Source organism: Neovison vison, chromosome 13, assembly GCF_020171115.1.
Source record: "Neovison vison isolate M4711 chromosome 13, ASM_NN_V1, whole genome shotgun sequence".
Classification (NCBI taxonomy): Eukaryota; Metazoa; Chordata; class Mammalia; order Carnivora; family Mustelidae; genus Neogale; species Neogale vison.
Window position 1 is genome coordinate 10,323,567 of NC_058103.1, and position 27,885 is coordinate 10,351,451.

At 48.4% G+C, this 27,885-nt stretch overlaps 1 protein-coding gene across 5 annotated transcripts; it reads left to right on the forward strand.

Annotated features, from left to right (window-relative positions):
• The first annotated feature begins 2,196 nt into the window (after positions 1-2,196).
• SERPINA9 (serpin family A member 9) lies at positions 2,197-18,789 on the forward strand. Of its 5 annotated transcripts, none has more exons than XM_044229787.1 (6): positions 2,197-2,276; positions 5,222-5,417; positions 7,920-9,382; positions 14,597-14,870; positions 16,796-16,943; positions 18,516-18,789. In XM_044229787.1, the coding sequence occupies exons 3-6, from the start codon at positions 8,713-8,715 to the stop codon at positions 18,717-18,719; spliced, it is 1,296 nt and encodes a 431-aa protein (XP_044085722.1). In that variant the 5' UTR covers positions 2,197-2,276; positions 5,222-5,417; positions 7,920-8,712; the 3' UTR covers positions 18,720-18,789. The 5 variants fall into 5 exon arrangements, with proteins under 5 accessions (XP_044085722.1, XP_044085720.1, XP_044085725.1 ...); XM_044229785.1 differs by lacking the exon at positions 2,197-2,276 and adding an exon at positions 4,067-4,663; XM_044229790.1 differs by lacking the exon at positions 2,197-2,276 and adding an exon at positions 4,067-4,663 and having other exon boundaries at positions 8,735-9,382.
• The last annotated feature ends 9,096 nt before the right edge of the window (positions 18,790-27,885 follow it).

A 27,885-nucleotide genomic window follows, 5' to 3' on the forward strand; every position in this document is an offset into this window, starting at 1 on the left:
GGCTTTTGTGCCCTTAGGCACTCAAGAGGGATCTTTAAATCAATTTATGTTGAAAAAAATTTGTTCAAACAGAAAAGTTAATATCACAACCATCAATAGAAAACCAGAAAACAGGCCACGGGTAGGAAATAACTAAAAATACACACAACTCAAACAACCTGGTGATTCAGCTCCACCCAGACCTGAGCCTGAAGCCTGTTCCGTTTGGTTAAAGAGGGAAGAAGGCAGGCCAGACAGTGGCCACCAAGATCTTTGTTGGCTCAAGGCTCAAACTCAGTATGCCATGAAGTCTAGGGTGGTCGTCTTTCATTCCAGGGTCTTTGTTGGGGGCCTCAAGTGGTGGGAGGCTGTCAAGAGGCCCTGGAATCCAGACAGGCTCAAGTTCAAGTCTGAGCTCCACCATGTGTTGGGTTTGTGATATGAGGCAAGCCTCTTCGTTGTGCCCAATCCTGAGTTGTCCTCTCTGTGAATCGGGGACCATCCTGTTCATCTCATCGACTACTCAAAGGGGATTACATGACATGATGCGTGTGAACCTGCAAAGCACTTGCTGGGCACCAGAGCACATCAGTGATGCCCGGTGTAAAGGCATCCATAGCGGGCAGGAAGGCACCTGAGGGGGCTTCTCTGAAAACTTCGTGCCCTCCCAGCACAGGTAACCTTTGGTCTGTGGTTTCTCTCGGTGCGACGTGAACAAAGGAATCTCAGATTCCAAGACTGGGCTGGGAAAGGGTCCCTCCAGGATGAAGATCCATTCTGGAGCAGGAAGCCCACGTCCCATAATATTGAAATAGTGACCTCTTTGCCAAAACCAGCAGAAAACAAAGGATCACCCAGACAAAATTCCTCAGGGCCAGAGGGTCTGTCTGGATCTACCCGCTTCCCCATCTCCACCCTCAGCTTGGCTCAGATCCTAGAAGTCACGTGGCCCCTGTGGGCAGGCTAAGGAATGAGCAAAGTTGCAGCAAAACAATGCAGGGTGCCCTCCCCCCGGCCCGAGACAGGTGCTCACATCCACACTGGGCATTGTGGGGTCTCTCTCGGGGAGCTTCTGGACGACAGCTTCTGGTTAAGACGATGGGGCAAGTCCAGCCGGGACATATCCAATGTGCTCCACAATTAGAGCAAGAATAGGTGAAATTGAAAAAATGTATATTAAATATATTAACTAAATATTAAATATTTTATATAATACATATATTATAAATAAATTGCATTATTATTTATTAATCAGTCATAGTAATATAGTATATTAACCATATAATTATCTTGTAGCATATCTATTAATATTAATTATATATAATATATAATTATGCATTATATATTATAATTGTTATATATTGATTATATTAGCTAGTATATAATATTGGTTAATTATATTAATATATTTAATTAATATTAATAGCAATCAATATTCTGTATTAATTAATATATCATATCAATCGTATATCATATTAATATATAATTATGTTGATTATATATTAATATATTAATACATAATAATATTTATATATATATTAAAAGAGAAAAGTATAAAGATGTAGCCAGATTTGAGGAGTGGCGTGAAGATCTGTATAAACCAGAAATGGGGCAGAAGCATAGAGATGCGTTAGGCAGGCAGAACTTGTAGCCAGGAAGAGAAGATCCCGAGGAGCCCAGGCACGGCGGGAGAAGGATGGAGACTTGGGCTTGAAAGACTTCCATCCTGATGGGACCTTGGATCCACTCAGAGGACCCACTTCTGGTTGTTGCGGTGGCAGGGTCGGTCTTGGGAATTGGGAAAAAACAGGTCTTTGCTTTCGCCATGGCCTGAGGCACTCAGAGCTGGGGAATCATCTCGGGGAGCTGCTCTCTGGGGCCCCGGGCAGAAGTTGTGCAAAGAAGAAACCCCCAGCTCCCCTCATTCTTAAGTCGGCTTGCCGTTCTCCGGAAAGTCTGACTCAGTGGCTCTAGGTGGGGCCTGGGAATGTGCATTTTAATGAGAACACAGGTTCTCCTGATAATTAGCCACGCTTGGGAAACTCGGCACTTCAGGAGGCCGACCTGTTTCACCGACCGGAGGCCTTTTTACAAAAATGCCTGGGTGTGGGCCAGTTGAGCTGAGCTGGGCCCTTGGGGTTCCCTGCCTGCCTCCCACTGCCCTCCCACCTCCTCCCCCGTCTTCGTCTTCCCTTTATTGTTCCTCGGTCCCCATCTCTCACGGAGGAGAGTCCCTGCCCCGGAGGGAACCACACAAGCTGCAGCCCGGGCACTGGGGGAGACGGACACGTGACGAGGTAGATCCTTGTGGTTTGCTCCAGGTGTTTGCGAAGGGAGGGCCCGACTTCTCGTGGGATCTGGAAGACTCTGCGGCGTGGGAGGTCTGGAGCTGGAGTGGGCAGGGTGGAAAGCAGCTGCTGGTCAGGAGGGGAGGGATGGAGAGCCGTCTAGACAGACTGAGAATTAAGGTCTCAGGGTACAGCCGGGGGGGAAGAAATGTCAGGGCTGAACCACTTTATTGTATCGTAGTTTACATAGAGTAAATATTTTTGGCCATTACTTCTTCCCGACTTTGTCTCTCCCACCGTTCTGTGCCCAGGACTCCAGCTACCCGTCTGCGACACCACCTGCTTTCGGTTCGCAGATCCAGGGGCTTCTGTCATTTCTCCCATCTGTTCGCTTACGTTTGGGCACAGCTGTCCTGTTGCTGTCTTTTTAAGCTTCCCGATCTTTCCTTCTACCACGTAAATTTACCCTTACAGTTGTTCTGGTCTGGATTCTACTGTGGTGACACTGAATTCTGCTGTGGTGACACCTAACATATTCACAGAACTTTTTTTTTAATCCTGTCAAGGATTTTATCCCCTCTTCCTGATAAAGTGTCCTATTTCAGATACAATGTTGTTAAGGTGTCTAGGACAGTGTAGCCTTAATGTCAAGATGTGCCTCTTGTAGGGTCTCTCCTGAATACCTTAGATGTTCCTGGAGTTCCCCTAGCTCAGCCTGGTCAGAGCCTCCCTCCCTCCCAGCTACGTGAACTCTGGGCGTTCCGCCTACATCTTTATGGCAGTTCGGGGTTTTCCTGTTGCATCAGGACCATCCTTATGGAATGTCTCATTATGCATGCAGAGCCGAGCACTTAGCTTTTGCACCAAAGCGAACCCTCACTTTCCTGCCTGAGCTTTCCCCAACTCTGATCCCTGTCCCCTGGGCTCAGCCGGCACGCCAGCCTTGGCTTGGGTTTCCCAGCCTGGAGCCAGAAAGTGTCTTTGGACTGAACAGCAGGACAATCACAGGGTTCCCCTGATCTGTCTGCCTTCTCTGCCTACCATTCAATGCCTGAATTATTTCACATAATTTTTTTTCAGGGTCTCAGTTGTTTCATGTATTTTGTCTAGTTTTCTGTTTACAACTGTTCATAAGTCCAATGGCCAAAAGTGTAAGTCAGCTCACGTGTTATGTGTATACACACGCCTGTGTAACTAGCGCCAGAATGAAGACCCAGAAAGGTCTTTCTTGCTCATTTCCCGCCAGTATCACCCCTCAGAGGTAAATTGCCCATTTAATTGATTTCAATTCACTCCTTCATCAAACACTTCAAGGGAGCCCTTTGTACTGGCCAAACAGAGGTGCACGGGGAGAACAGAGAGGCAAGTTCCCTGATTCATTTCATTTTCCATCAAGCAAATAACTGTGAAATTATGACCTTGATAAGTATTTCGCTAAGAGGTTAATGGTACTATAAAAACATTTAAAGGAGGGGGATTTTCCTGACCTGAGCACTCAAAGAGAGCTTCCTTAAGGGTGTGACATGACAGAGGACCTAAGCAGGGGAAAGGAATTAATTCGGGGGGAAAGTCTGGTGGGGGAGGGGAGTGGGGCACAACAAAGGTCACCCGGGAGCCTCGTAAAAACGGGCAAAATAGCTGCACACAGCAGTCCAGAGCATGGCTTTGAGGTCTGTAACGAAGTTAGAAGGGCTGGCGGAGCCCCGCCAGTGCTGGTTGGATGAGATGCCGGTACCCTCTCTGCGGAATGGGAGGCTACTGGAAGAGTTGAAAATAGGTACGTGATGTGTTGGTGTGGGGAATGAGGAAGAAGGAGGTACAAGAGTGAGTCCTGGGCTCAAATACCTAAATGAGGGCTGTGCCGCGGATGGAGATGTTGAAAGAAGGTCTCAGCCGTGACCTTGATGGGAAGGCGGTGCTTGGGAAACAGTCTGAGTTCGGTCTGGATGTTACTGAGCTTCGGCTCACTTGTGACATTGGGAGGAAATATCAAGGACGTGGTTAGAAATAGGGAGTTCAGAGGAAAGGCCTGGCCTGGGAATTAGAAATGATAAGTGATGGGTATCTCGATAATGAAGCCCAGGGCATGATGAGATCTGCTGGAGGCGGAGGAGAGCACCAAGGAGAGGGCGCCAGGCTGGAGGGGACGCCCCAGGGCCGGGCACAGGAGAGGACGCACAGAGGTGCTAAGGAGGAGGGATGGAGGGAGACAGAGTCGGGGGGAGAGGAGAAAGGCAGGAGATCATAGTGTCACAGAGCCACAGGGAGGGACTGGAGAAGCCCAGTGTGGTGTCCAGGGTCAGCTGCTTCTGGGGAGGCAGCTAAGAGGAACCTGGCCACAGTCACAGGCTGGCCCTCCTCGGTGGACCTGAAAGCCAGACTGGAGTGGGCCAGGGGTAAGCAGAAGTGAGACCCTGAGGACCGTGAGTACACACAGCGGGTAAAGATGTGAGCCAGGAGGCAGAGGATGGAGACAGGGGGCCAAGGGGGCTTTCCATTGTGTTGTTGGGAGTGATTTGTTTGTCCTAGCAGGCAAGCCTTGACCATGTTTAAAAGCCAATGGCAAAGATGAAGCTGGTGGGCGCCTGGGTGGCTCAGTGGGTTTAGCCTCTGCCTTCGGCTCAGGTCGTGATCTCAGGGTCCTGGGATCGAGCCCCACATCGGGCCCTCTGCTCAGCAGGGAGCCTGCTTCTCTCTCTCTCTCTCTCTCTCTCTGCCTATTTGTGATCTCTTGTCGGTCAAATAAATAAATAAAAATCTTTAAAAAAAACAAAAAACAAAAGATGAAGCTGGTAATACGGAAGAGACAGATGTGAGAGTCCTGGGTGGGCATAAGAGATGCTCTCCCAAGTTCTGGGAGAAGTGCTGGGGAGAGGGGGATACGTTCCTTCTCTGATGGTCTTTCGTGGGAGGTGGGGGACAAGGCGGTCTGAAGTGTGTGTCTGCACGCACAGATGACCTGGTGGCAGGCTGAGGAGTCCGACTTCGGGAAATGGAAGACCGAGCTCTTCCCTGCAGTGAATGGGAGAGCGAGGTCGTCGGTGCTCTGCTGCCGGGCACATCGAGACCGGTGACTGGGAAGTCACCGCGGACCAGACTGCCTTGCTGAGCCACCTTCCCTCCAGCACTTGGCAGAGAAGGAGCAGACAGGTGGGTTACTCTAGGTTTGGGGCTTTGCCAGAAGTGTGCGTCACCAGGCGCGTAGGGTTTTTGAATAGAATGAAGCCCTTTGGCGCTCACGCTAGACAAGGATGCAAATGAAGACAGGGCCGGGTGGGTGGGAGGAGGGCCACGCAACCTTTCCAGGAACCCGAAACAGCTGCGTGCCTGAGGATGAAGCCGGGAAGGTAAGTCAGAGCACAGCGGAGAAGGACCTCGAATGACAGGTGCTTGGCGGTTCTTCCGGAGGTCAGTCAGGAGCCACTGAGGAGGCTGAGTAGGTGAGTGACAGTGAGCTTTGCATCTAGAATGTTCCCCCTGTTAGTGGTACGGATGAGTGTCCCAGCCAGGACCCCAGTGTGGGACAGAGCAGGGGGGGCAGGATGAAAGGTGGGGGGAGGCAGCGGCACCCCCGGTCGAGAGGGGCCCAGACAGGGGCAGGTGCACAGAGGACAGAGAGTCCCTCTTATCAAGAAGGGCAAAGCCCACCGGCAGGACTCACCCCCCTCCCCCAGCGCAGTCTTGTCACAGCACAGAGGCAGTGGGGGCCTCCGTGGGAGAGAGAAAGGGCAGCCGTGAGAGGAAAGGAGTTGGGGGTGGCAAGATGACAGGTGCGGAAGGAGGTTGGATTTTAAGAGCCGAGCGAGAAAGCTTTCATCAGAGCTTTTCCTGAAGAGGACAAGAATCTGCCCCTTGAGGCCCATGGCCGTAGAGCCCTCCGAGGCCACGTCCCCAAGGCCCAGAGAGAAGCTGCAACTCGCCTAAGGTCACATGAAGGCCACGGCCGCGAGGCGCCAGGATACTCACTAACGTACTGAGTGGCTACTGGTCCAGGCTGGTCTCCCTTGCTCAGCCCAGGGCGTGGGGCATGGAGTCGGATGTCCTCTGGCAAGGCCATGTCTGCTGATGGGGTGTGGCTCCTCTGGGAGGTACAGCAGGTGTTAGCAGGTGCCCCGACAGCCCCACTCCCACCCCCACCGGCCCCGAGAGGGATACAGGCCCCCCCACCCATGGTATCTCATCACGGGGCCCGGGAGTGACTCCCTTCCCCTCCAGAATGGCTGGTGTTCGCTTCCCCAACTCCATCCCTTCCCGCAGTCAGGAATACCACGGGACAAGCCTGTCCCTTCCCTCTGCTTCCAAGGGAGGAACGCAAAATCACAACAGCCATGAGGGAGGAGAAGCAGCTTTGACTTCATGCCATCTGCGGGCCTGGCACCATGCTGGGTGTCACACAAACTGTGCCCCTTCTTCCTCGGGGCCACCCCTTTCACAGATGGAGCGGTGTGGGGGGGCCGGGGAGGACACAACGCAGAGGTGGTCACACGAGGCTGCCATTCTTTACCTGGATCCTGGTTGTGTAGGAGAGCAGGGGTCTTGCTGAGGCTCTGATGCCTAACTGCCCGCTGAGCTCAGGCCTCCTGCTAATGACAGTCCCACCGAGGAAAATTTAAAGGTCTGATTGGCTTTACTGAGCAATCCGTGACTTGGGCAGCAAACAGAGGGCACTCCAAGGACGTGTACAAAGTAGCGAGTTTTCACAGAAGGAGGGTTGGGCAAGGCCTTTATTGGCCAACTAAAGAGACTTTTCCAGGCTAGGGGTTTTGCCCTAGAGGGAAAGACAAGGGGTCTTCCCATGAGGATGACCTCATCTCCCTTGGGGGGACAGGCCCCATGTGGCCGACTCCCTGGCCTGATGGAGAGATTCCTGACTGACTGGTTAAGACCACATTTCTGGGGGAGGCAGAACCTGCGGCTGAATGAGGTTTTCAGCCTGGTTGGGAACTCGGCGTGAGTGGCAGCAGGGTGGGCCCGTGGTTTCCTCTTTCACACGACTCACGCTAACACAGCAGGCCCCCTGCCCACCAGAGCCGTCCCACAGACCCCGGGTTCTCACACGGCATCCCGAGCACCCGCAGCCTGTCACAGAATTCATCAAACAGGAGGAACTCGGGGTTTTCGTCCCAAGTGCCTCCTTCTTTCAGTCCCTTCCACCCTGGTTGAACACCCTTCCACACAGGCCAGGGCACAAAGCGTCTCCTGCCGCCCCTCCATGGGGCCATGTGCCCGATGCGGGTGGAGCAAGGAAGGACACGTATGGCTCCCAGAACAGTCCTTGGACATTCCTTTTGGACAGAAGCACTCCTCAGCATTCCCTCTGTGGGTCTTGTGGGCAGAATCAAGTCTGTACCTCCTGCCGGTGGCCCTGTCTCTGCAGCCCGCCTCACGTGCCCCTGCCTATAAGACAAAAATCGCCCAATTAGATAAACGGCAATGGGGATGGTTTTGCAGTTTCACCAAAGAATTACTCATTTGGCAAAAAGATTCTTTGTGTAGTTCCTTCTGCTCTTCATCACATCTGGTGTGATCAAGTATTACTCGATTTACATAAATTGCGTTTCCACCAAAAGGTTGTTGGGAGCATGGCTAGGTCCTTAGGACTGTCCCTATAGGGACAGTGACCTCATCACGCTTGATCCTCTGAATACCTAGATATGGTACAGACCATCCCCCCAGAGCCAAAAAAGAAAACCGAAGTCCAGAGAAGCTAAAACTTGCCCATGATGAGCCTCAGAGTGAGATGTAGTCCAGCCCTGCTCCGTTCCAGAACAACCGGCATTTCCACCTGCCTCCAGCTCGCCTAGTCCAAAATGCTCCTGGTGCATCAGTCTAGCTGGACGGGGCGTGCAGGAGCCAGGCACTCACAGCTAGAGCTAGCAGCCCACCAGCAACGAGACACCTGTCCTCAAGGCTCCTGAGGACGATGGTCCCAGGCCAGCCTGCTGAAGGACAGCGACACTGCCAGCAAATGCCTGTGGCTGGGAGTGGGCAGCCACGGCAAGGAAATGATCAGTTCAACACAAAAGGGACCAAGAATATCTCGAGGGATCTCTGAGGGATCAGAGGATGCCTTTTGATGGCTGCTAAGATTGGGACTTTGCAGCCTGGTTCCACTGTCTTCCTTTGTGAACGGGAAGCCTACCAAACAGAAACAGCAAAGAGCGTGGGAGCTGAGATTTGGGATTTAAGACCTGACTTTGAATCCCAGACAGAACACAAACTAGTTGGGTGGCCTGAGGTCAGTGACACAATGTCTCTGAGGCCTGTTTGCTTGTTTGTAAGCTAAAGACAATGATACTACCTGCCTCTCGTTCATGAGAGCCAATGAGATTACAGAGTGAACTGCCCTGTTCACCGTCCAGCCTGTCCCCATTCTGTCTTGAATGGGGAGAGCTGTTGCAAGGTCTCGGATTTGGCGGCCTGACGCTCCGCTCACCTTCCCTCGATGGTTCTTCCTTCTCTTGCAGACTTAGCTCGTTTCAAAATGGCATCAGCCTTTTATGGAGTTTTCCTCGTTGTCAGCATCTGCGCTGTAATCCGCTGCGTGCCCCCACCCGGGACCCCCAGCAAGGGATCCCTCTGCCCATCCTCCTCAAGGAGCACTGCCGCCTCCCGGCTGTCCTCCAGCAACACCAACTTTGCCTTCCGCCTGTACCGGAGGCTGGTTTTGAAGACTCCGGACCAGAACGTCTTCTTCTCCCCACTGAGTGTATCCGCTTCCCTGGCCATGCTATCCCTTGGGGCCCGCTCAGCCACCAAGACCCAGATCCTCCAGAGCCTGGGGTTCAACCTCACGCACGTGCCAGAGCCCGCCATCCACCAGGCCTTCCAGCACCTGCTCCAGTCCCTCAGAGCCCCCAGCGCAGACCTGGACCTGAGGATGGGGAGTGTCCTCTTCCTCAAAAAGGAGCTGCAGCTGCAGGCAAATTTCTTGGACAACATCAAGAGGCTGTATGAATCCAAAACCTTTTCTATAGATTTCTCAAGCACCTCCACTGCCCGGGAGAAGATCAACAGCTATGTGGAGAGGGAGACCAAAGGGAAGGTGGTAGACTTAATCCAAGGCCTTGAACCTCTGACAGTCATGGTCCTGGTGAACCACATTTTCTTTAAAGGTAAGGCTCTGAAGGCTTGATTTTTATTTTAATGTCGTTTCCCCTTCACTCTCCAGTTGAATAAGCAAGCTAAACAAACCCTAGACAGCACAGTCAGGGAGTGGGAAGTCTGGATTCGGACCAGTCTTGTAACAAGCTGACTGCATGACTGTGGCCACATCCTAGTCCCTCTCTCCGCTTCAGGTGATTGATGACGGGGCCTCGTTCAGCTCTGACCTTGAATAGTCTGGTTATGTGTCCCGAGGGGCTGACATTGGGCTCAGTGGGCAGCCCACGGGGAAAATCTTCCGGAAATGAGCTTGTAAGGACCTCGTCTCTTGCTTCCACCAGCGTCCTTAGTGCCTCCAGAAGGTTTCGAGGAGGGGTGCAGAGTTCTCGGACAACCCCGCTTCAGAGGGAAATCCACAGGCCAGAGCACTTCTAGAGGTGTGCTAGCGCAGACAGGCCTGGATGATTGCCATTGACACCCCCCTCAGCGCATCAGCCTAGAACTTTACAGTTTACAAACACACTGCGGCAGTGGAGTGGACATGGGCTTTGAAGTCAGACAGCGCTGGGTCTGAATTCTCCATCTTCCCCTTACTTGCTTCATGATTCTGGCTGCCTTGCTTGAAAGATCTCTCCTGTATTGAGAGCCTGATGTGTGCGAGGCTCTGTGCTACCGGGATGGATGATGACAGAGCCAACTTCGGCAGAATCGTCAGGGACACTACTGTACCATCCCCCCCTCCTCCCTTTCTCTCTCCTTCCCTTCCTTTCTCCCTCCTGCCGTTCACCCCTCCCCCACTTATCTTTCCCTCTATCTGCCTCTTCACCTTCCCACCCATGTATCCATCCATTGTGTAAGGAGGGAGGGGAAGGAAAAGGAATTAACATGCCGTGAGCCCCTTCTAATTTTCCTGTGCTTTATATATGCTGTTCCATTTAATTTAATCGTATTTTTTTTATTGAAATATAATCCACATACCACAAAATCTGCCAAGTTAAATTGCACAGTTCAGTGTGTTTGGGTTTTGGTACATCCACAAGGTTGTACAAATACCTCCACTACGTCATTCCAGAACATTCTCATCACCTCCAAAAGAGACTCTCTATGCCTGAGACTCACTTCATTTCTGCTCCTCCTTCACCAGAAACAAGCAATCTACTTTCTGTCTTCATAGATTTGCCTTTTCTGGACATTTTCTGTAAATAGAATCATATAATACATGGAAGGTTTTGTGTGGATGTAGTTTTCAATTCCTTCTACCAAGGAGCTTGCTTGCAGGATCGTACGGCAAGCGTGCTGGTTTGGGAAGAAACCACCAGACTGTCCTTCCAAGTGCCTCTACTCTCTTGCATTCCCACCAGCAGTCGGGGAGTCCCTGAGGCTTCCCATCCTCTCCTGCATTTGGTGTTGTCAGTGTTCCAGAGGCGGGCCGTGTGAACGGGTGCTTGTGGTTGTTTCAATTTGCATTTCCCTGATGACATAGGATATGGAGCCTCTTTTCATGTTTATCTGCCATCTGCCTATCTTCTTTGGTGATCTATTTGTTCAGGTTTTTGGCCCACTTTTTAAAATCCTGTTACTTGTTTTCTTATCTAAGTTTTAAGAGTTCTTTGTACATTTTGGATAACAGTCTTATTAGGTGCACATTTTCTCCTAGTAGGTCGCTTGGCTTTTCATTCTGTTGACATTGTCTTTCACGGAGTAGAAGTTTTAAATTTTAATGAAGTTCCGCTTATCACTGATTCCTCTCAGGGATCATGCCTTTGGTGTTCTAAAAATTGTTGCCATACCCAAAGTCATCTAGTTTTTCTCCTATATTATCTTCTAGGTGTTTTACAGTTCTGTGTTTTACCTTTAGGTCTGTGATCCGTTTTGAGTTAGTTTTAATGAAAGATAAAAAGTATGTGTCTAGATTCCTTTGTTTTTCTTTGCATATAAATGCCGTTGTCTCAACACCATTTGTTGAAAAAACTATTTCCACTCCACTCCTTTGTGCCTTTACTCTTTTGTCAAAGATCAGTTGACTGTATTTACATGGGTCTCTTTGTAAGCTCTCTCTTTGTTCCATTGATCTGTCTGTCTGTTCTTCACCAATACCAGACTGTCTTGAGCACCATAACTTCAGAGTAAATCTTGAAGTTGGTTATTGTCAGCCCTCCAACATTGTTCTTCTCCTTCAATACTGTGTTGACTATTCTGGGTCTTTTGTTTTTTTATATAAACTTTAGTATTAGTTTGTTAATATCTGTAATACAATCTGCTAAGGTTTTGATTGAGACTGCATTGAATCTATAGATCTAATTGGGAAGAAGTGACATTGTAACAATATTGAGTCTTGCTGTTCATGAACAAGGAATATCTTTCTATTCATTTAGTTCTTTGATTTCATTCATCAGAGTTTTATAATTTTCTTCAATAGATCTTATACATATTTTGCTAAATGTATAAGTTGTTTTTGGATGCAAATGTAAATGGTATTGTGTTTTTAATGCCAAATTCCATTCGTTCATTGATGGTGTATGGAAAAGCATCGACTTTTGCATATTAACCTTGTATCTTGCAACCTTACTTTAATCACTTACGAGTTCCAGGAGTTCTTTTGTTTGTCAGCTCTTGGATTTTCTACATAGACGATCATACCATCTGTGAACAAAGACAGTTTTATGTCTGCCTTCCCAATCTGTATACTTTTTGTTTCTTTTTTTTATCTTATTGCATTAGCTAGAACTTCCAGTAAAATACCGAGAAGGAGTGGCAGGAGGGGACATCCTTGTATTATATCTGAACTTAGTGGAAAAGCTTTGCATTTCTCACCATTAAGTCTAACATTAGCTATAGGCTTTTTGTAGATATTTTAAAACAAATTGAGGAGGTTCTCTTTTACCTCTAGTTTACTGAGAATTTTTACTATGAATGGGTGTTAGATTTTGTCAAATGCTTTTGCTTCATTTATTGATAATGATTACTTTTCCTTGCTTAGCTTCTTGATGATGGATTACATTAATTTATTTTCAAATGTCGAACCAGTCTTACAAGCCTGGGGTAAACCCCATTTGATTGTGGTGTATAATTATTTTTATACATTATCAAATTTGATTGCTAATATTTTTGTGGAGCACTTTTGCATCTATGTTCATGACAGATATGGGTCTGTAGTTTTCCTTTCTTGCTATGTCTTTGTCTGATTTGGGTATTAAAATAATGCTGGCTTCATAGAACAAGTTAGGAAGTATTCTCTCTGTTTCTATCCTCTGAAAAACATTGTAAGAATTGGTATAATTCCTTCCTTAAATGTTTGGTAGACTTCACCAGTGAATCCATCTGTTTTGGAATCCTGTTTTGGAAAGTTATTATTGTCAATTTCTTTAATAGATATAGGCCTATTCATATTGTCTATTTCTTCTTATGTATTAACAAATTGGAATATCTCATCTAGGTTATCAAGTTGGTGGGCATAGAGTTGTTCGTAGTATTCCTTTCTTTCCCTTTTAATGTCCACAAGATCTGTGGCATTGTTTTTTCTCTTATTTTTGATATTAGTAGATTGTATGGTCTATACTTTCTATTTATGTCTCACATTTTTTTTGTAAGAGCTAGATTTTTAAAATTATGTAGTGCAACAACTCTGAGAATCAGATTCTCTCCCTTTCAAGGACTGATTGTTTTTTCTTGTTGCAATAGTTGTTTGTTTAGTGATTTTTCTGAAATAATTGAAGTTTATACTTTGTGATGTGTGGCCACCAAAGGGTCTTCTTGTTTAGTTAAGTGGTTAACTATGATTGGGCAGAGATTCCATATGTGTCTAAAACAAATAAATCTCTTAGTCTTTGCTGAGAACTTTTGTGTACATAGCGGAGTGTGCCATCAACACTCACCCAGCCAGTTTATAAATCTGACTCAGTCTTAAATCTTAAATCTGACTCATAAACTTTCTGTTTATGCAAATCCTCCAAGTCAGCCATAAGTAGGAACTTGGAGCCTTCTCACATTTTTTCTCAAATATACATCCAGCTATATACATGCATGCAGCCTCAAAATGCCCAAGATATAGTGGAACTATCCAAATGTCCTAAGGACATCTTATTCTTCAGCTTCTCCTTTCAGAACTTCTGATCACTGTGGTTTGTCCCATCTGTTATCCTCACCAGGACAACAATGAAACTAAAACACTTGCCTGTAATTGTTTCTAACAAAAATTTCCAACCCCCTGAGAAGAAGGCTTTAGCACTGAGTGAGCACCAGTCAACCTTGAAAATGGGGGTCTTCCAGATAACTACAGAGGTCAAGCGATAAAAATGAGTCTTCGAAAGTTATTCTGTCAATGATTTGGAGAATATAGGCTGCTATTTTTCAAGGCTACTGCTGAGCTGGAGAGCAGAGGGTGGAACTGGCACAGGTTAAAATAACCATAAAGTTGACTGTTCTTGAGATTCAGCCATTTTTCTTGAATTAACTCTCCCCAGGTAGATGTAAGCCTTTGGTTAATTTCCAGAGTTCCAAAAAAGCTGATTCTGAATATCTTTGCCAATTTTTATTATTGTCCTAATGGAATGGGAAATATACAGAGGTCCTTACTCTGTCATATTTGCAGATGCCACCCTGCTCCCAACCCATCCTGTTAACCTTTTTGATTAATCTGTTGTTTGTCCCAACTTTATCTACTGCCTCCAGAAGCTGCAAAATTTATCATCACCTGTGACTGTTTTTGACTAATTTCCTCCAAGGAATAATCTTTTTGCCTTGGTTGAACTCCAAATCAGATCAAACACAGGCAATTTTGCAAGTGATGCCTTCCAGGGAAGCACAAGATGGGTCAAATAACAGTTCTCTGGGAATGAGTCTTTGAATGGGTTCCAGCCCTATTTTTTCCCCTTCAGTGGCTGCCAGCCTGCTGGATTTCACCGCAAATGCAGGCTATTATTTTTCAAGGCTATTATTGAAGAGCTAGTACAAGAGGAATGGAACTAGGGCAAGTTAAAACACCACAAAGCTCAATTTCTTACCAAGATTTAGCTGCTTCCATTTAATAAACTGTCCCATTATCTGCTTAAAGAGTTTGTTTAATTTCCAGAATTCAAAGAAGTTTATTCTGACCATTGTGGGCAGTTTTTTCATGGCTTTTATGAAGGAGAGAGTTTTCAGAGATCCTTACTTCATCATTTTTGTTGTCCTCCACTTACTATCTGTACTTAGACGTAAAGACCTCTCTTCTTTCTCCATGCTAGCCAAGTGGGAAAAGCCCTTTAACCCTGGCTCTACAAGGAAGAGCTCCCCATTCCTGGTGGGCAAGAAGACCACTGTGAAGGTCCCAATGATGCACCAGGTGGAAGAGTTTGCCTTTGGAGTGGACCCAAAAGTGGACTGCTCTGTGCTGCGGATGGACTACGGTAGACACACCGCAGCCTTCTTTGTCCTCCCTGGCGAGGGCAAGATGAGGCAGCTGGAACAGGCCTTGTCAGCCAGGACACTGAGGAATTGGGGCCACTTACTCCAGAAAAGGTGGGAATCTGTGTCAGTCTCCTGGGGCCTGAGGCAGGTGGTGGGGTACCTCCAAGGACAGGGGAAAGACCATGATAGCAGCCGTTGAATGCCAACTGAGCCCCAGCTGCCTGCTGGATAGGGAACTTGGGGCTGTGGTCTCACTTGAACTTCACAATCACCTGACAGACGAAGAGTGCTATCCTCCCATCCATAGACAAGGAACTAGGAGGGGAGATGAATTGCCCAAGGCCTTGTAGCTAATATGACCCCACAACACTATTATATCCTTGTAGTGATTCCATCCCAGGAGAACTCACTCTACCAGCCAATCTGATATTAAATTCCATGGAATGATTCCATAAAAACAAAGCAGAGAAAAAAAAAAAGAAAAAAAAAAAAAAGAAAGCACCAACGGTCACCTAGAAAATGAGGGTAATACTGCTACTCAACCCAGAAGTTGTTGAAAAGATAAAACAAGTTACTATTTATAAAGTGCTTAGAACAGTGCCAGAAAGATCATATGTGATTGATAATGTTAGCTAATAGTAAGATTATTATTAGTTCTGTATCTATTATGGAGACCATCAAAAGACTATTAACCATAAGATAAAAAGGAAAGCCAAAGTCTTATGTACAATCTCTTAGCAATATTTTCTGGGCCTCGTTGGCACCATTCCTGGGTGCCCAAGATCCAGGGGGAGACAAGACAGGATCAGGGTTAACCGTAACTCAAGAAGACTAAGTTCAGTGCCCCAGGGGAAGCCCAGGCAGTGTGCTGAGGAGCTTCTAAGCAAAAAGAGATAGTTTTAGCTGGGATCCATGGCGGGCTTCAAGGAGATGGTGATGTGAGTCAGGAGCATAGGTAGGACGTGAAGGTACAGATAGGATTGGGAAGGGCACTCCCGGTAAAGGAAACAGTGCTGGAAAAGAGGCATAGCTGGGAACCAAGGAACACTATAGGATGCTTCAGAGGTTTGTGCTCTGACTGCCACCACAGCTGGACAGAGGAGGCAGCATGGAGGCAGGGGCAGGGGGCAGTGTGTGAAGAGCGACAGATGGACCAGGGAGGAGATGGCCGGGCCAGCACAAAGGACCGTAACCAGGAAGAGAGAGCTGTCCATTGTGCTAGATGCCCATCGATGAGGATGTAAGTGTCCACCCAGCACTTCTGTGCTTTCATTTCTGTGACTTACCAAGTACATGACCTTGAGAAAAGCAATAAAATAATCTTAACATCTTTAAAATGGAAATGAAGCTCATGAAAGTGCCTGGGACGGTGCCTGACACACAGTAAATGCTCAGAAACTGTGGGCTTTTCATTCTTGGTTCAGGGAGACCATTGCAGAGGAAGGAAAAAAATTATGCTGCACTCCAGGGTTGTGCTGTCCAACTACTAGCCCCATGCAGTTATTTAAATTTAACTGAATAAAAATTGGTAAAACTACGGGTTTTTCCCCATCATTGGCACTAGCCACATTTAAAGGGCTCGATAACCCCATGTGGCCAGTTGCCGACATCCTGGTCAGCACAGACAGAATCTTTCCAACCTTGCAGAAAGTTCTACTGGACTCTGCTGCTCTCAGTGTTTGGCAAGGTTTGTCTCAGGAAGGGCTAGGGGAGACGGCAGACACAATGTCCATCACTGCCTGGTGCCCCCCACTGGTCATTGCCACAGGACAGCTTGCTGAGCCCCTGTCTATGGTCTGTCCTTTACCTTATTATGCTCCCCCCACTCTTCTTACTTCTCTATGAAGCCAGACCTGCTCATCCAGGGGGCTTACCTCCAGAGCAACCTGGGTTGGATGTCTGGGATGTGTTGACTATTTTAACAGCAACCAGCAAAAGCTAGAAGAAGAACAAAATCTCCCAAAATGCCTCTGAGAAGCAGAGCTAGAGACCAAAGAGCTTGTGACCTCACATTGTCTTTTTCCCCATCTCTACAGGTGGATAGAGGTGTTCATTCCAAAATTCTCCATTTCTGCCTCCTATGACCTAGAAACCATTCTCCCAAAGATGGGCATCCAGGATGCCTTTGATAAAAATGCTGATTTTTCCGGAATTACGAAGAGAGACTTCCTGCAGCTTTCCAAAGTGAGTTAACCCATGAGAACATTTGCCTGAGCTGGAAGAGACTATGGTGACTGGTTAATCGAGCCCTCACATCTCATTGATAAGGAAACATAGACCCTGAGAGGCAAAGTGACCTCTCTATGGCAGAAGTAGGGCTGAATTTCAAGGTTTCCAGGCCTGTGACTTTATGGCCATCATCCTTCTGATACACAGGCAACTTTCATCCCTCTTCCAATTAACGTTCCTAAGATCCAGCTACCGTTCCTTGAAAATTAGTTCTGTCCTAGAAGGCAACACTCCCACCTCAAGACCTGCTACAGATGAGCAAATGCCTACCTGGCATTCGGCCTCACCTCCCTGAATCCTGGGGCCTCACACTGAAGTCACATCGGCTGCCCGGGGGCCATTTCTACCCTGTAGAAGTGCTGTGTTTGGCTTGCAATGTTAAAAAGAAAAACAGAGCCTATTTCTACCATGTAGGCTACTGTATCTCAAAGGAGAGATTTCTGATTATCTTGAAAGAAATCACGGAGTCCGATTCCCACATGGCAACAGTGAACCCAAACCTCTATGTAGAATTCATCAGCCAGACCTGAGCCGTGAGTACCCCTCTTAGGGAGAGGGAACCCTCCAGGGGCCCTCTGTGCCTGTCCCCGCTGCTCTTCCAAAAGGTCTGGTTCTTGTCTGCATAGGAGTTTCTGATCCCTGACCGAAAAATGTATCTTTTTCTTTTTTTAAAGATCTTATTTATTTATTTGTCAGAGAGAGAGAGAGAGAGCATAAGCACGGGGAGTGGGAGAGGGAGAAGCAGGCTTCCCACTGAGCAGGGAACCTGATGCGGGGCTCGATCCCGGGACTCTGGGATCATGACCTGAGCTGAAGGCAGACGCCCAAAGGCTGAGCCACCCAGGTGCCCCCGAAAAATGTATCTTGATGATAGACTAGAATGGTCAGAACTGGTCCTGGGTCACTGAAGGGGGCTTTGTCATTGGTGTCCAGGGAAAGAATACAAAGGTCCCAATGGCATATGTTGAGTGTAATGGTCATTTCCCATCATGTACTTATGTGCACATAAGAACAGCAGCAGCTGTAATTGCCTGGAGCTCTCAGGCCCCCTGAGGCTTGGGAGGGCATGAGCCCTTGGTGAAGTCTCTTCCTTAGAAGACCCAGAAGGGACCCACTTTGTAATAACATCACCCTGCATCTCCTGGGCAACCTTGTAGCAATACAGTGGCACCCGTACTTTGCCTGATCTCCTTTAATTCACCCATGACCTTGTGGGAAATACACCTGGACGATGACCCTTTCAGAGATTTGGAAAGTGACGTCAGCAGCCCTAAGTAACTTCCACGCCAATAAAGTGGCAGAACTGGGACACAAGCCTAAGCTTTCTGGTGTGCATTTGCAACCACTGGACTCGTAGAGATCCAGTTCACCATCTCAGCGGCAGGTGCACACCCCAGGCCCGGCATCGAGAGCAGTGAGCTGGAGGTCTCGGGAGGGGGCATCACCATCCCCGAGGCAGAACCCCGAGGCTCAGTGAAGTAGCGCTGCCTCCGTGGGGGCCGCTGACATCTGTTTTTCGCTTGGCAGGCCGCCCACAAGGCCGTGCTGGACGTCAGCGAGGAGGGCACAGAAGCCGCAGCGGCCACGGCCACCAAGCTCATAGTCCGCTCGAAGGACGGCCCCTCTCACACCGTCGTCCGCTTCAATCGGCCCTTCCTGCTGCTGCTGATCAACAGAGCCACAGAGGCCATTCTCTTCCTTGGGAAAGTTGAAAATCCCACGAAATTCTAGGTGGAAACTTCCTGCTGACGGAGTCCACATTGAAAACTGCCAGGAAATAAACCGTGTTGTGATGATCTCAGTATGTCTTGAGGATATGTCTCCTTCTGCTCTGAGGGTCTGCCTGACGCTAGCAGAGCTGCATCTGCTCCTGGGACGCCCCTCTGAGGGCTCACTCAGTGAAAGTCAGCAGAGATATGGGTCACAACCCCCAGTCACAAAGCCCGTTCATTCCCCCCTTGCTTCTCTTCTCTACAAATCCTCCCAAGTAACTAGCCTCATGGACCTTTCTGGTGGGCATATTCCTGTTCCTCGAAGCCCCCAGGAATGGTAATCTGCAGGGCAGTCACAGTATGGCAGAGTTATAGGAAAGAAGTCAATAAACGTAAAATGAGGATTTGGCCAAGAACGATGTTCCCACATGCCTTGAAGGCCCAAATCTGATTGTGGTAATGGGCTAACTCCCAGTGGCCCGGCTGTCACGATATGACATCTCAGGAGCTGACTGAATTCATTCATTCTTTCCTTTCCTTTCCTTCCCTTTCCTTTCCTTTCCATTCCTTTTCCCTTCTGAAGATTTTATTCATTTATTTGACAAGAGAGAGATAAAACAGGGGGTCAGTGGAGGGAAAGGAAGAAGCACTGAGCAGGGAACCCAACTGAGCAGGGATCCCAACACTGGGTTCCATCCCAGGACCCTGGGACCATGACCTGAGCCGAAGGCAGGTGCTTACCCAACTGAGCCACCCAGGCGCCCCTCATTCATCCATTTCAACAAAAACTCACTGAGCACCTCCTTTGTGGCTAGAGTGAGTGAGTCAGACAGACAAGGTCCCTGCCCCACCCCGGGCCTAAATGGGGATGATGGACCCCATGACAACCACACAAACTTGTAAGTAAATCAGTGACGAAAGCTGTGAAGACAGAGGAGGGTGCTTGCGAGTAGGGGGTGAGACAGAAGAGGGGCCTGAGAGCGCAAAGCCTGAGTTAGCAACGAGCAGTCAGGCAGGGACAGAAAGAGGTCCGTGGGGCTGGCACGGTATGACCAAGGCCAGAGAAGTCCAAGGAGGTCAGCATCATTGGTGGGTTTGGTAGGGGCTCCACAAAACCGGGTGAGTGTCTCAGACTGGAAGACGGAAGGGCTAGCGTCTGGGTCGTGACGACCTCTCTGGGGCGGGGGGGTGCCATGGATCTCCGGCCAGGCTTCATCAGAACTGGCTGCCTTCCTGGCTCTGATGCTGTCACGCACACACACACAGCCCTCTGGGTGCCCAGCTTCCTCCCTGCTGACTCCTGGGGACCACAGCCCGGCTCCCTGACTCTGAATCCCAAAAGCCCCATGTGGTGCAGCAGAAAACGGTGGGACCGGGCAAAACAACCCCATCATCCCTCCCTGCTCTCTGCCACACAAGCTGGCCTGGCTCTTTCTGCTTCTCCTTTCATTACCAAGGGCCTCTCCTGCAGCCTCTGCTGGAGGCCCCCAGGCCATCAGATCCAGAGATTCTTTTGCGGGGGAGGGCACTGGTGCCCTACATCACCTTAACATGCCAGGGCCCTTGCGCTGGCTTTCCTGAGCCCTTCTACCCAGGAATAAAGCAAACAGAAGGGGGTTATGCTGGATAGCTGGAGAGGAGCTTCATGGGACCCCCGATCCTCCCCATCCACGCTCCCACCTTCCTTTACAAACGGGAGAACAGAGAGCAGAAGCAACTAGTCCAGGCCACAGGGGCTCCCTGGACAGAATCAGAACCAGGACCGGAGCCCAGGTATTGGGGTCGCCAATGCTGACTTTCACCATGCTTGCCAAACACACTGTGCTCTGCCCATGTGCATGCCAGGAAAGCACTATGCAGAGACAGCCCTGGGTAGGGCCTGCACAGCATGGGTGCCCTACCACGGCACAGGTGTGAGGGACTGGGAAAAGGCACTTCTGCTGGGCAGGACTATTAGCTCTGTGGCCATCGGGAACCCCCACCAGTCAGGGGTGGCTGAGAGCCGTCAGCCTCCTCCCCCCTCCTCAGCCTTGCCCCACGTGGGACCACGGCGGTGAAAGTCAGGCTCTCACGCTTTGCAGAGCCCGTTCAGACTTGCATTAGCAAGAAGACACGAGAACGGTCCTGAAACAGATTTTGCCAACTTGGTGAGCTCGCAGCTCTCTGTTTTTTTCCAGATCCCTAACCCTGGTCTTCGTTTTGAGACACGTGTAGGAATTGTTTTTATCAGAGATGGTCAGATGGAGACACAGAGGCAACCACCTTTAAAAGAATGGTGTGACTTCCGATTCCGAAGAAGAGAAGGCACGCCTGCTGTGCGGGGCCTCATGAGGCTGCACCAGGAGGCAGGAGCAAAAGGAAAGCATGAACGAGAGCCTTTCTTACTGTGGGGGGTGGGTTAGGTGGGAACAGGACCCCCTTGAGCTGGAGGGGGGACGCAGATGTTGAGGTCACTGTTGGGAGATTGGTGATAGGATTTTTTTTGCATGATGGGGGAAACACAGCCATCCTATAGATGCCAAAATCTTCAGGCTTTCATCTGACCTGTGATTTAAAGACTCCAAATCAGGAGCTTCAGAATACTCAGGAATGATGTTTACAGAATTGCAGTAAGGTTTCCCTCAGGGCAGAAGTGACCATATTCTACAGGCAGATAGAGAACTTCTATCTCCAGATTCGAAGAACTTCTTTAGAGCCAGGTGACAAACCCCGCTAAAAGCATCTAATGAAACAAACAAATCCTGAGTCTAGGGACCATTCACTCAAGGACAAGGGCACCCCTACGAATTCACAGCCAACCCATACATCCAACACACCGGTCATTTCATTGCTGGAAAATCGCTTTTTAAAGAATCTTCTGTTAGGCTTGTGAGTGTTGACTCCTAATCTTGTATTCTAGATCAACTCGTGTTGACTCTAGTTAGCCAGAGCTTGTGGTGGCCCTCTCTGCAGTATGGGTTTCTGAGTAGAGTCTTTCAAATACTAACTAGCCCCCACCCCGACCCCACGTGAATTCCTGATCGTCAGCTTCTTAACTCACTGTCCCTTCCTTGTCAAAGGAAGTAATCGCCCCTTCCTTCACGTCTGTGCTGGAGAATCTGAAAGTGCTTCAGAGTCAGAATGTTGGCAGACCGCCCAGCCCCCACCTACTCCACCCACCCCACCCCCCACCAGGCATCTCAGTTTTCCAAGTAGGCATCTCTTCACCTGCCCAGTCTCCTGCCGGTGAACCCATGCGCGGCCGTTCAGGTGAACTGAGCTGAGTCTGAGGATTCAGGGACTACTTGCTTCGTGGTGTTTATAGTCCAGAGAAGAAGAGAGGAAGATATTGCCAGGGTGACCCTTCAATAGGGCCCTTCACCAAATGTCAGGACTAGCAAATGAAGCTCTTGATGTGGTCAAAAGTACTCACTTGGTCTCCAGCACCGAGAAAGTCCCCCGAGTGTAGGGAAGTCACCCCAACTGGTGTCATTGCCCCTGGGGGGAATGGTGGCCACTCCCATGCCAAGGCAGGCAAAAGCTGTTCAGGGGGGAGGAGGATGCGACATTGGGGACCCCACTCGCAGGATAGTCACAGGGCTCGGAGACAGAGGGCACAAGGGACATCGCTCAGGAAAGAGGATTTCACAAAGTTTCCCGGTCCAGAAGCCCAGCTCCGCCATTGGTAACCACGTGACCTGCGGGGGTCTCAGGGAAACCCTTTGTGCTGCTCTCTCCTCCTCGGAAAAACCTCACAGCTCCTGCGTCATGGGTTGTCCTGGGAGTAAACACAGAGAGGTGCTTAGGACAATGCCCTGTGCATTGTTCCTGCCCAGGAAATGCTAACCCTAATGTCATTGTGTTTCTTGTTATTCAAATTCGAAACCTTTCCAAAAAGAGGTGCTCTTTTCTAGCCCATTTCCCCACTCTTAGCTGGGAAGAAAATGCAGGCATTTGGGGCAGAATGTTCCCTGCCACCCACCCTGCCCCCTGAAGCATCTCTCACATGGTGTGGCCAGCATCCTCTGTCCCACGCATCTCAGAACCATCTGCGAAGGGAGGCCCCCATTTTGTTCCCTGGGGTGTATCTGATCTCTGGTACCAACATGCTCCCTGCCCATCAGCCACCAATCCCACGCAAACCATGTTCAGAGGCCCAGCTTTACAGTGATACACCATGGAGCGCCTGGGTGGCTCAGTGGGTTAAGCCTCTGCCTTCAGCTCAGGTCATGATCTCAGGGTCCTGGGATCGAGTCCCGCCTCGTGTTTTCTGCTCAGAGGGGAGTCTCCTTCCCGCGCGGTCTCTCTCTGTCTGCCTCTCTGCCCACTTGTGATGTCTCTCTGTCAAATAGATAAATAAAATCTTTAAAAAATAAAATAAAATAAAATGACACACCACAGTGCCTGTTTATTCTTAACTGTCAAAAAGTAAATTCTCCCTGCACCAGGACACTTAAAATAGGATGCCGACATTGTGACTCTCGATAACTAATAAAATTACCATACAGCATACCACACTTAAAAAGTCAAGAGGCAGCATTTAAAGAAGTTTTAACAGATCTACCCTATAAAAGTTTGTCCACTGCCCATCTATTTTAGAGTCTATTACCAAAGAGAGATCTCTGGTCAGGGAGCTCTGGGTTAGGAGCACAGCCATGGTGTCGTGGATGTGAGTGTGAGTCCCAGCTCTGCTCCCTGCCAGCTGTGTGACTGTGGCTATGTCACTGAACCTCTCTGAGCCTGGATCCACACCTCTAAAATGGAGTCAGCAATAATAGTACCATCATCCCAGAGGGATTGTCGTGAGAAGGTTAAGTGAGACCCTGCCAATCAGGGGTGCCACACAGAGCCCAAAACATGGCACCATTACTGGTCCACATGACCCCAGGCCCACCATCTTTCCAATAAAGCTTGCTGCCTCTGCTCATCTTTTTTTCTTTTTAACAGCTTTATCAAGAGAATAATTTGCATACCATAAAATCCACCCATTGTCAGTGTGTAATTCCATTTTTTAGTAAATTCAGCCTCACTCCCACCCAGTTTTAGAACACTTCCAATACCAAAACCTGTCCTCAAGCCCATTTTCAGTCTGTCCCAGCAACTTCTTTCAGCCCTAAGCAACTGCTGATCTGCCTTCTCTCTAAAAATTTACCTTTCCTCACCTTTCCTAGAAATAGAATCCAACAGTGCAGTCTTCTGAGTGGCTCCTCTCTCTCACTAGAATGCCATCAGAGTCCATAAATGCTTTAAAGTTTTCAGCGTTCTGCACCCCAGCCCACAAAGAAAGGGGATTCCGGTTTCTCCATGTCCTTGCCAACACTTAGTATTTTCTGTCTTGTTTATTACCACCTTTCTAACGGGGGTGTAATGTCATGTCACTGTAGGTTTAATTTGCATTTCCCTGTGTTGACTGGCCATTCATATATGTCCTCTTCAGTGAAATGCCAGTTAGAGTCTTTTGCTCATTTTTAAATTGATTTTTTTGGTCATTATTATTATTGATCTGCTGTGGAGTCTTGGGCGGCTAAATTCAGTATCTGGGGATACTCAAAGGCTATTTCTATTGACTTCTTTTCTCCTGAGTAGGGGTCACACTTCCTGGTTTCTTTGCATGTCTTGTGATTTTTTTCTTGAGTGCTGGACATTTTAGAAAACAAGTTGTAGTAATGCTGGATTCTGAATCTTCCCTCCTGGGCGTTTTTGGTTTTCTGTGTTTATGTAGTAATTTGCCTAGACTAAATCTATAAAACATGTTTCGCCTGCAACTTCTGGCCACTGGAGTTTCTTGTTTTTACTATTTTATGTCTAAGCCTGCCTCCTAGACGTCACCTTTGTGATTATATTTCTTTTTTTTTTCTTTTCTTTTTTCTTTTTTTTTTTTTTTTGGCAGAAGTATTTTATTATTTTTTTTAAATTTCTTTTCAGTGTAACAGTATTCATTGTTTTTGCACCACACCCAGTGCTCCATGCAGTATGTGCCCTTCCTAATACCCATCACCTTGGTCCCCCAACCCCACCCCCCACCCCTTTAAGACCCTCAGGTTGTTTTTCAGAGTCCATCGTCTCTCATGGTTCACCTCCCCTTCCAATTTGCCTCAACTCCCTTCTCCTCTCCGTCTCCCCATGTCCTCCATGTTATTTGTTATGCTCCACAAATAAGTGAAACCATGTGATAATTGACTCTATTTCTTATTGTTCAACCCCATATTGATCAGAAATTGTGTTCAAACACTTTGAGCCAATAAAGCTTCCACTTGCCGCTAATGAATTTGTATGTGGGCTGATAAGCCCTTTCAAACCTCAGGTAGTTCTCAAGTACCACCCAGATTTGTCTCTCCACTCTTCTTTCTTGCTTCTCCATGGACCAGAGAGATGTGGGTAGCTTGTACCTCCTCCAGTCTCTGCTGTACACATGCAGAGTCTCCCCTCTGCCTGGGATGTGCAGAGGACTCATCAGACACCTAGGCCTACCACACCTCTTGGGCCTCCCTGTTTAACCTCCTGTTACTTCGCTGGCCTATTTATTGCCCCAAACCCAACCACAAACCATTGAAACCACTGTCCCCTCCCCAAAAAACCTCACCCCCCTGCACATACACACACACTGCTTACCACTGAGATCATCACTTTAACAGGCAAGACTCCAAATCAGGGGAGTTGGCTCTGCTCTGGTTTGACCACCCACCAGCAGAGCTGGGTCAGGAGGAAGCCCCAGACAAAAATGTCACAGGCTCACTCTGCACCTCCTCAAAGTTTAGTACTTTTCATGAATGAATGCTTCTATGTTTGTCATAGGCCTATGGTAGATTACTAGAGTATTAGAGCACAGAAATCGCTGTTTTTGACAATTGTGTCTAGCTTTTTAGTTGATGCTAAGGAGAAATTTGTTGGTGGTTTCTCTCCATCATGCCAGAAGTCAATTCCTTCTAGATTTGGAATTACCCTATACATAGAGCCTTGACCCTCCCTGCAATTTCCAGGCAACTCCATCCCACCCCACAATCTATAATTCCCTCTTCAGATTTCAGACATTCAGGAAGATGCGTAGATTCCTGCCTATCTTTTTAAGACCTAAATGAAAGGTATCCACCCTCTCCTGATGGTCCCAGGTCATTCACTGGGTCCTTCTCTTCCCTAGTACACTTCCTTCCTGGGAATGTATACTCTTCCTGACCAATCACATGGGCCCCACCATCTTTTTACATGTATGTTTCTCTCTCTAAACCAAGAGTTCCTTGGGATCAGGATTTCTCTTCAAGGTGGAGGCAGGCTTTGAGCATTTTGTTAGCTCAGTACCGAGGCCAAAGCATGGTTTTTGGGAGGGGTTAAGTGGATGTGTGCCAAAACTCTGCCTGAGCAAATTCATGACCAGTAACACAAATGGTGCCATAACCATTACTTTGCTCATTGTCTCATTGGGGACTGATGTGCAAAGAAAAATAACATAAATGATTCAGTTGTTGTTTGCTTTAGACAGTATTTGAACATGATCTGTTGGTCGTTAATATTAACTCGGGTTTATCCATATCACTACCCCTGCAGCAGTATAAATAAGGCACAGGCAGATACAAAGAGCTCTCAACAACAGCAGCTCCTCTGGAAGGTAAGTGACCTTTCTCTGAGAGACAGAGATGGTTCCACCTGAGTGTGTGTTTCATTGCTCCTTTTTGCCATGTTTCAGGTAGTACTTGCCTTAGGGAAGATGATGAAAAATCCAGTGTGATAAGTGTGTGTGTATTTTCTAGAACCTCCTCCATATGCTCTTTTCCCCACCCCACAAACCCCTCTCCCCCATGGCCCCTCTCAACCACAGTGCCTTCCATCCCTTACTGCCCCTTCCCCCATGCAGACCAAGTGGATAGAAGAGGCCGGGAAGGTGGGTAGCTACTGGGGGAATGATAGGGGTGGGGCAGTTGAGGGCAGAAGCCATTGTTGGGGGGTTGGAGGAGACAATAAGGGCTTGGGAAGGCTGCTCAGGGCCAAGAGTCTGGTTGAAAGGAATCGGGGCTTATGGAGGTTCTCTGTCACCTGAAGAAATTGTACTCGATCCCCTCAAAGCTCATGGGGAGCAAGAAAGAGGAAACGACGAATTATACTTTGGGGAACCCACCTTGACTGCAAAGTAGTTGGAAGGGTCAATGGGGGGCAAGACTGAGAACTGAGAGATGCTATTTTAGTCAGCTTGGTCTGCCATAACAAAATACCACAGACTGGGGGGCTTAGACAACAGACATTTTCTCACAGCTCTGGAAGCTGGAAGACTGAGGCTGGGGTGCCAGCAGGGTTGGGTTCTGGTAAGAGCCCTCTCTCTGGTTTGCAGATGACTGTTTTCTGGCAATATCCTCATGTGACTTCATCTTTGCAGATACATGCACAGGGTCAGGGGCAGGGAAGAGCCAGTACTCTGGTGCCTCTTCTTACATGGGCACTAACCTATGACCATATAAAAGGGACCTTCATGACCTTGTCTGACCCTGATTCCTTCCCACAGGCCCTCCCTCTAGATACCATTACATTTGGGAGTAGGATATAAACATAGGAATTTTGAGGAACACAAATTTTGAGCAAATGCTATTTCTGTAGCCGTGACAAGAGATGCCGTGGTGCTGGATCACCAGACACATGCAGAGGAATGGACCCTCTGCCCAGAACTATGTCAGGAACTGTAGGAAAACCAGGGAGGAAGACAGGGCCCTGCTCTAAAGAGGTTGAAATGAACACAAACTCAGAGCGTGGTTCACATCTTTTCCCTTCCCTTTGGGGTGCCAGAAATCCCACCATTAGAGCACCCTTCAGATTCCAGGACTGATTTCTGGTCCCAGTCAGTCATGGGGGGCACATCTGGGGACACAGAGAGGATTTTACCCCAACGGTGAGACAGGACAGTAGCTGTAAGGACTGAGAGGGCCCACGGGAGACGGCCAGGATCTCCTGAGATGACCTTGTCAGGCCCTCTGTTGAGCTCATGACCCAGTCACCTGAGCACCACCCAGGCTTTCTTTCAGAATTCACACCTGACAGCCCTGAAGCCAGATCTGGCCTCCATCTGGGTTACATGGTGTTAGCAAGTGTTTTTGACAGGACTGAGTTTTCAGACAAAAATCTAGGTTTCCAGCTTCTTCAGAAACATTAAAAAAAAAAAAATCTGGCACCAACACCAGCACTTCCACATGAGAACACTGCTGGAACTGAGTGGCACCTGCCTG

Bases quoted from the DNA above. Each gene is read 5' to 3' on its own strand.
- SERPINA9 (XM_044229787.1), top strand. From the start codon at position 8,713: ATGGTTCTTCCTTCTCTTGCAGACTTAGCTCGTTTCAAAATGGCATCA. The intron at 9,383-14,596 runs GTAAGGCTCTGA...TCTCCATGCTAG, and splicing joins GAACCACATTTTCTTTAAAG to CCAAGTGGGAAAAGCCCTTT. The intron at 16,944-18,515 runs GTGAGTTAACCC...TTCGCTTGGCAG, and splicing joins ACTTCCTGCAGCTTTCCAAA to GCCGCCCACAAGGCCGTGCT.